Genomic DNA, 7,061 nt, shown 5'->3' on the forward strand with positions numbered 1-7,061 from the left:
AAAAAAAAAAAAAAAAAAAAAAAAAAAAAAAAAAAAAAAAAAAAAAAAGAAACCAAAAAACAAAATAGCTTTCTGCAGTGTGGCTCCATGTCGGTTGTCCCTCTTGTTGTGCAGTAATGGACACAGACAATGGGCTGGTATGGCTGTTATGTGGGCAGATTGCCCTGGCTCCTTGGCAATGCATACACGAGTGGCAGAAAGTAATGAGAGAACCATGGGCGGATGTGCCCGCGTGTCCATCAGGGACTCGAGTGGATCCTGCACTTCAGCTCAGTTTTCCTGTCTTCTCTATTTCTCTGCCTGGTCTGGGATGGGGGTCTCCTTTCTCAGCATCCATCCGCCCTGTGCCATTATTTCCAAACCTCAGACCCTTCCAGGATCTGAACACAGCAGGCGTTCTTTGCCTTTCTATTGAAGATGTGTTGGGTCCTAGGAGCTGGAGACACCCCAGCTGACCGTCTTTCATTCAATAAACACAGCTCAGGTGACCCCTTCTCTCTGGACTCTCAGCTTGATCCTTGACATCTCTGCGTCCCCACAGCCCGCTCCCACCCCTACCCCTCCTCATAGCTTTCTGCCCACTTTTTTCTCTGACCTTGCTCCTGTCAAAATGGCTTTTCTTCTTCTCAGCAAAATCAGGCCAACAGTCCCTGAGGCAGACCTCAGGGCTTCCTCCGGTCCCATAGAAGCCTCCGTGGAATCGCAAAGCATCTCTCCAGTAGGCTCTTTGTGTGGGTACAAAGACATTCTCCTGCCATTCCTTCCTCCGATAGCCTCAATTTAGTGCGTGAAGCTGGGGCTTTGATGAGAGTCTCGAGTCACACAGCACGCAGGACCAGGCCAGCGTGACACTTCCTTAAGGAGGCACACTGCCTTAGCCACTGTCAGTTTCTCTCCTGGCTGTGTGATCTTGGACCAGTTAGTTGATCTCTCTGGGCTTGGATTCTAACCTGTGAAATGGGATTCATAACACTGCAGACCTCAGACACTGGCAAAGATGAACTGAATCATGTAAGGGGCTCATACAGCCGAGGCTCATGGAAACGCAGTCAGGATACTGGGTTCTTTGAGTGTTTGATGAGATACTATTTTTTTTAATTTATTTTTTAAAACAATCTTTTCTCTTTTTACATACCAATCCCAGTTCCCACTTTCTCTCTTCCTGCTCTCCCACCTTCTACCTACCCACCCCCAATCCACTCCTCAGAAAGGGTGAGGCTTTCCATGGGGCGTCAATAAAGTCTGGCACATCACTCTGAGGCAGGACCAAGACCCTTCCCCCTATATCTAGATTGAGCAAGGTATCCCTCCAAAGAGAATGGGCTCCAAAAAGCCAGTTCAAGTACTAGGGATAAATCCTGGTCCCACTGCCAGTGGCCCCAGAGACTGCCCCAGCCACACAATTGTCCCCCACATTCAGAAGGCCTAGTTTGGTCCTATGCTGGTTCCCCTGCTGTGAGTTCAGAGTCAGTAAGCTCCCATTAGCTCAGGTCAGCTGTTTCTGTGGGTATCCCCATCACGGTCTTATTCCCTTTGCTCATATTATCACTCTTCCCTCTCTTTGACTGGCTCCTGGGAGCTCAACCCAGTGCTTAGCTGTGGATCTCTGCATCTGCTTTCATCAGTTGCTGGATAAAGGTTTTATGATGACAATTAAAGTAGTCATCAATCTGATTACAAGGGAAAGCCAGTTCCCCTGTAATCAGAGAGGCACCCTCTCCACTATTGCTTAGGGTCTTAACTGGAGCCATCCTTGTGGATTACTGGGAATTTTCCTAGTTCCAGTTTCTCACTAGCCCCATAATGGTCCATCAGTCAAGATATCTCTTTCTGCTAGGTGGGGGTGGTACATACGTTTACCAGCACTCGGGAAGCAGAGGCAGAAGGATCTCTGTGAGTTCGAGGCCAGCATGGTCTACAGAGCTAGTTCCAGGACAGGCTCCAAAGCCACTTTCCTTGCTCACCCTCTCAGCCCTTCCCCCATCTCGGCCATCCCCATTCTGTTCCCTCATGTTTTCCTCCCCCCCCTTCTCTCCTCCCTTTCCCCTTCCACCCCCTCTCTGCATGCTCCCAATTTTATCAGAATATCTTGTTTATTTCCCCTTCCCAGGGGAATCTATATATGTCTCTCTCTGGGGTCATGGGAGACCCTGATCGATCATGAGGAAGCAGCCTTTGGTGCTAGCATGTTGCATTTGTGTTGGATAATGCTTATTCTCTGGAGACAACAAACATTCTCTTTTTCCTGCCCATATTTCTCTCACTCTGTTACCTTTGCATGAATTTAGCAGCTTTCTACAAGAAAGTTTTGCCTGTGAGTTCTACTTGCTTTCCTCCTGACACCCCATAGCTAGCCAGAAATGGTCCCTCCCATCAGATAGCTCTGGCACATTCAACTTCTCAGAGATATAATATCCCCTCTAGCAAGAACTCTAGCAAGTTCTTGAAGCCATGAACTATTTCCAGCCACAGAGAGTTTGGTAAAAACAGAAACTACACACTCTTTACCCTTATTATTTCCTTATTTCCTTTTTTTTCCCTTTAAATTCTAGATGGTTACTACAGTACCTCTGAGGGAAAGAAGCCCAGCGAAGTCACCAAGGGCGTGGCTTCTCGACGTAGCTGGCTGTTGCCAGGTGCCGCCTTTGGGAGCCTCATGTTCCTCACTCACTGGATCTTTGGAGAGGTCTCTATTGTTTCCAGATGGGCAGTGAGTGGTCACCCTCATCCAGGGCCCGATCCTAACCCATTCGGGTGAGTTCAGCTCCCTTAGCTCTGGGGAGGAGCCAGAAGGGTGTCTGCTCTGCACTAGAGAATCGCGGGGAAGTTGAGGGGAATTGAGGGCTGTATTGAAGTGGCCCCACATTTCTGTATGGGAAGCATGGGGAATCCCTTGTCTGTGAGCATGGCATCTGCTAGTCATTCTTCTCAGCCCCTGTGATGACAGCATTGCGTGTGTGTTGGTATAGATTTCAGCGTCACTGGGAGAGCCAAGACTCTTCCCTGTGTTCTCCTTTGCAGACGGACAGAATGGTATAAACTTCTGAGTGAACAACACAGGTGACAGTCTTACAACAGTGCCTGGTGTGTAGCCAGTGCCAGGCTTGAAGTTAGATTTCAGCTATTTAAGCAATACTATATTGTAGCTCCCATTGCTAATGGATTTCCCACTGATGTTTACTTCAGTTTTTATTACTTTTAAATGCATATGAGTGCTTTACCTACCTGTTCATCTGTGCCATGTGTGGGTGCCCGATGCTGGTAGAGGCCAGAAGAGGATGACACATCTGCAACTGCCCTTACAGATGTCCTTGAGCCACCATGTGGGTGACAGGAACCAAACCCAGGTCCTCTGCAAGAATGACAAGTGTTTTTAACTGTTCAGACATCTTTCCAACCCACTTTAAATTCTTCTCCTGTAAAGTTTTTTTATTTTAATTTTTATGATTTATTTAACTTATTTTATGTGCATTGGTGTGAGGTTGTCAGATCCCCTGGAACAGGAGTTACAGACAGTTGTGAGCTGCCATGTGGGTGCTGGGAATGGAACCTGGGTCCTCTGGAAGAGCAGTCAGTGCTCTTAACCACTGGAGCCATCTCTCCAGCCCCTAAACTTTTTATAAAAATAACAAAACAATGAAATAGCTTGTGGTAGTTAAAAGTAAGTAAGACTGTCAAGCTGTCACTCATTTTAGGAAGACACTAGATAAAAGCAATACTGAGAGAGAATAAAGACAATTCCACAACAAACATTGCCAGTGACTCTTTCTTTGGTCCTTGGCAGACTCATGTGAAATCTCTAGTGTCTGCTATGAGCTGTAACTTAAGAGATGGGAATTCACTGTGTCTACGCTGACCATCAGAGACTTCTGGCGTTAGACTGTTTGCTACTTCAATGCTCTATTTTGTTCATTTTATTTTCGGCATTGCACATTAACCCCTCCCGTATGCTAGGCACGGACCCTTCACTGAGCCACCCCATCTGTTCTCCTTGAGTGTTCTGTGTACTGGTTCCCAGCGGCTCTCATTCTCGCCATTGCTTCCTATCCACTGTGTGATATGAATGGATGTAGCTAGGGGTGGTAGATAGATTTCTGATCTATGCTTGATCGATGTATTGATTTTGCCTTTTATTTTCATTTATTTACAGAGGTGTGGTTCTGCTGGGCTTGGCCAGTGGATTGATGCTTTCAGGTTCATCAAGGCTTTGTGACGCTGGGCTAGCCTGGTGGGCAACAGGTATGTACAACTGGCCTGAAATCTCATTGTCATTGCCCCTAACAGTGAAGGGTCTGCTGTAGATATCTTGAAGGATGCTTTTGTTCCTTTATTGTCTGTTTTGTTTAATGTCTTTTGGCCTGAATGGCCAGGGGTTCTGGTGATTGGCTGGTTGTCAGGTTGAGTAGGGTTGTCTCAACTGAAGTTTGAGGGGGTTTGGGTGCCTAGATCTAGTGTATTATCCAGTTCTGGTTAGTGTGGTTATTACTTGTGCCTATGGGTCTGCTCTTCCAACTGGTATGGGTCATGCATATGCCTATATGATGTTGCTGGAGAGGGTTGTTCACAGGGAAGCTCTTCCTCCAATTGGTGCAGATGGTGCCTGTGCCTTGGGGGCCACTGATGCCACAGGGGATCCCTCCTTCCCAAAGAACAAGCATTGACCTGAGATTTGCTGCACTGTCTACTTCTAGGAGTGCTAGTGCCAGGCTGTGGCTGGGAACAAGCCACGTTCAGCTGCTGCACTTTGGTTTGCTTGGGAGTTGAGCATCAACCAGTGGTCTCCTGAGGTTTCCAGAACTCACCCGCTAAGAACTGGTCATGCCATGAGCTTTGCTGTTATCTTGCATCTCTCATCCTATTTTTTCTTTTTCCTGCCTCTTACAAACAGGAGCAGCTTCAGCCATGGGTCTCCTTTACCTGCATACGTGGGCAGCAGCTGTTTCTGGATGTGTACTGGCCGTCTTCACGGGGTCCGTGTGGCCTCAAGTACTTGGACACCTTGTAAACTCTGGGACAAACCCTGGGGAAACCATGACCACAGGCATGATCACTTATCTTTTAGAAATATTTTTCTGTGCCTGGTGCACAGCTTTCAAGTTTGTTCCTGGAGGTGTCTACGCTAGAGAAAGATCGGATGTGCTTTTGGGTGAGTCCATGTCAACAGATCCTGTTAAAGAAACCGACCCAAGTTCCTGAAGACATTCACCTTCTTATCCCCTGAGCTCTACCTCTGTCAGGACAGGCTGTTCTGGAAGACTCACTGTGAAGTGAAACAGGATCTCTGAGAATTCTCTATTTCCCGTCTTGGCTGGGACTTTCACCCCCTTAGAGGAACATGGAACCATGACCCCAACTCCTCCCAAATCCTTCTCCACCTCTCTACCCACCCAACTTCACCTTCTTTTTCTTTATTAAGACAAACCAAGTAACAAACAACCCACAAAAAAAAATATAGAGTCTGATTCATGTTGGCCCTTACTGTAGCACTGATAAACCCGGTGCCACTCTATTGAGGAAAACAGATTTTCCCCTCTTCCAGCAGATATCAATTACAAATAGTTTCTTGATTATGGGTGGAATTTGTGCCCAGTTACCTACATTTTCTCTGCAGGTGCCGGGCTTTGCAAACTTTGTAATTCTTGTGGTTTCTTCCAGGTGGGTCTACTCTCTCGGGCTCTGCTCTGTCCGGTGTCCTGCTTTTTTCTCACTCCAGCTTGCTCGGGGTGCTGCCTGGTGGAGGACGGGAGAGAAAGTAAGAGCCGTGCTGTCCCTGGCTTTGTTTCTTTGGAGCACTGTGAATGATGGGCTTTGCTAGTTTATTCTCCTTGCTCATAGACCTGTGAAACTGGGCTTTGTCTCAGCTTCGCACGAACGAGAACCTTCTTTAATAAGAAGAGTGACATAGTAACCAGGCAAGGAAAGTTGGCAATGTTGGGCAGCTTTCTACAAAATGTCTTTATTGGTTTTTTGAGAATGTCACAATAGATTTTGATCATATTTTTTCCCCTTCCCCAACTCTTCCAAGATCTTCCCCTACTTCCCTACCTGATATGTATTTTGAAATCCCTGGTAGTGGTTTTCTCTGCTGATGCAATACGCTAATTCACGCTGAATTAAAAGTCTAGGTTTAATGGGCAAAGCTCTCCTGGGTGATCTCGGGGTGGAGGGGATAACACTGCTGCTCCCAAGGAGGGGGCTTTAAATATCCTGTAGGTGCAGTCTTTGAGCAAACTCCAGGGGAGAAGCCACCGTCTGACTGTGGGAATTTTGTCCGGCTTGAACCTGTGCCAGGTCTTATGCATGCTCTCATAGTCTTTGTGAGTTCATACACCCACCAGTCCTGTTGAGTCTAAAAATGAGGTTTCCTTGGAGCCATCCTCATACACTATCTCTGCCCCCTCTTCTGCATAGTCCTGGGCCTTGAGGGAAAGCTGTGTTAACGACATCCCTTACTGAGCACTGTGTAGTCTCTCACTCTCTGTACTTTGTCAAATTGTGGTCTCTATGTTAATGAACATCTTCTGCAAGAAGATGCGTCTATGATGAGGGTTGAGTGAGCTACTGCTCTATGGATACATCAGTATGTCACGAGGAGTCATTTTATTGCGATGACCATTTAGCAGAATAATAGCAGTGAGTTTCCCCTAGGGCCCATGATCAGTCTAGTTCCAGGTTCTTGGCCTCAGTAACAGTGTAACACATGAGTTTCATTTCATTGAGTGGGCCTAAATCAGTATTTTTTTTTTTTTTTAAAAAACAGGACTTGGTTACTCCCATAACATCCATGCCACTATTGAACCAGTGGGCATAGCTTGTAGGCAGATTGTTGTTGTAGTTCTAAGCTTCTAGTTGAGTACCAGCTAGATTCCTCCATGTTATTCTCTGCAAAAGTAGTAGGTGCTCTCAACCACTGAGCCCTCTTTCCAGCCTCCATCTCACCATTGTTGTTAGAAGGCATTATCTTTTATGATACTGGGTATTGAATCCAATGCCTCATGAGTGCCAGGTACGCCTTTGCCACGGAGTTATGCCCCATCCCTCTTTTTTTCTCTTATTTATTT

At 46.6% G+C, this 7,061-nt stretch overlaps 1 protein-coding gene across 1 annotated transcript in view; it reads left to right on the plus strand.

Annotated features, from left to right (window-relative positions):
- Positions 1-7,061, plus strand: part of Cwh43 (cell wall biogenesis 43 C-terminal homolog) — a 46,598-nt gene that overhangs the window by 7,609 nt on the left and 31,928 nt on the right. Inside the window, exons 5-8 of the mRNA XM_026785247.1 lie at positions 2,553-2,754; positions 4,151-4,239; positions 4,889-5,146; positions 5,656-5,723. Coding sequence (XP_026641048.1) covers positions 2,553-2,754; positions 4,151-4,239; positions 4,889-5,146; positions 5,656-5,723 — 617 coding nt within the window. The remainder of the gene's footprint in view (positions 1-2,552; positions 2,755-4,150; positions 4,240-4,888; positions 5,147-5,655; positions 5,724-7,061) is intronic.

This window comes from Microtus ochrogaster, linkage group LG1, assembly GCF_000317375.1.
Source record: "Microtus ochrogaster isolate Prairie Vole_2 linkage group LG1, MicOch1.0, whole genome shotgun sequence".
Classification (NCBI taxonomy): Eukaryota; Metazoa; Chordata; class Mammalia; order Rodentia; family Cricetidae; genus Microtus; species Microtus ochrogaster.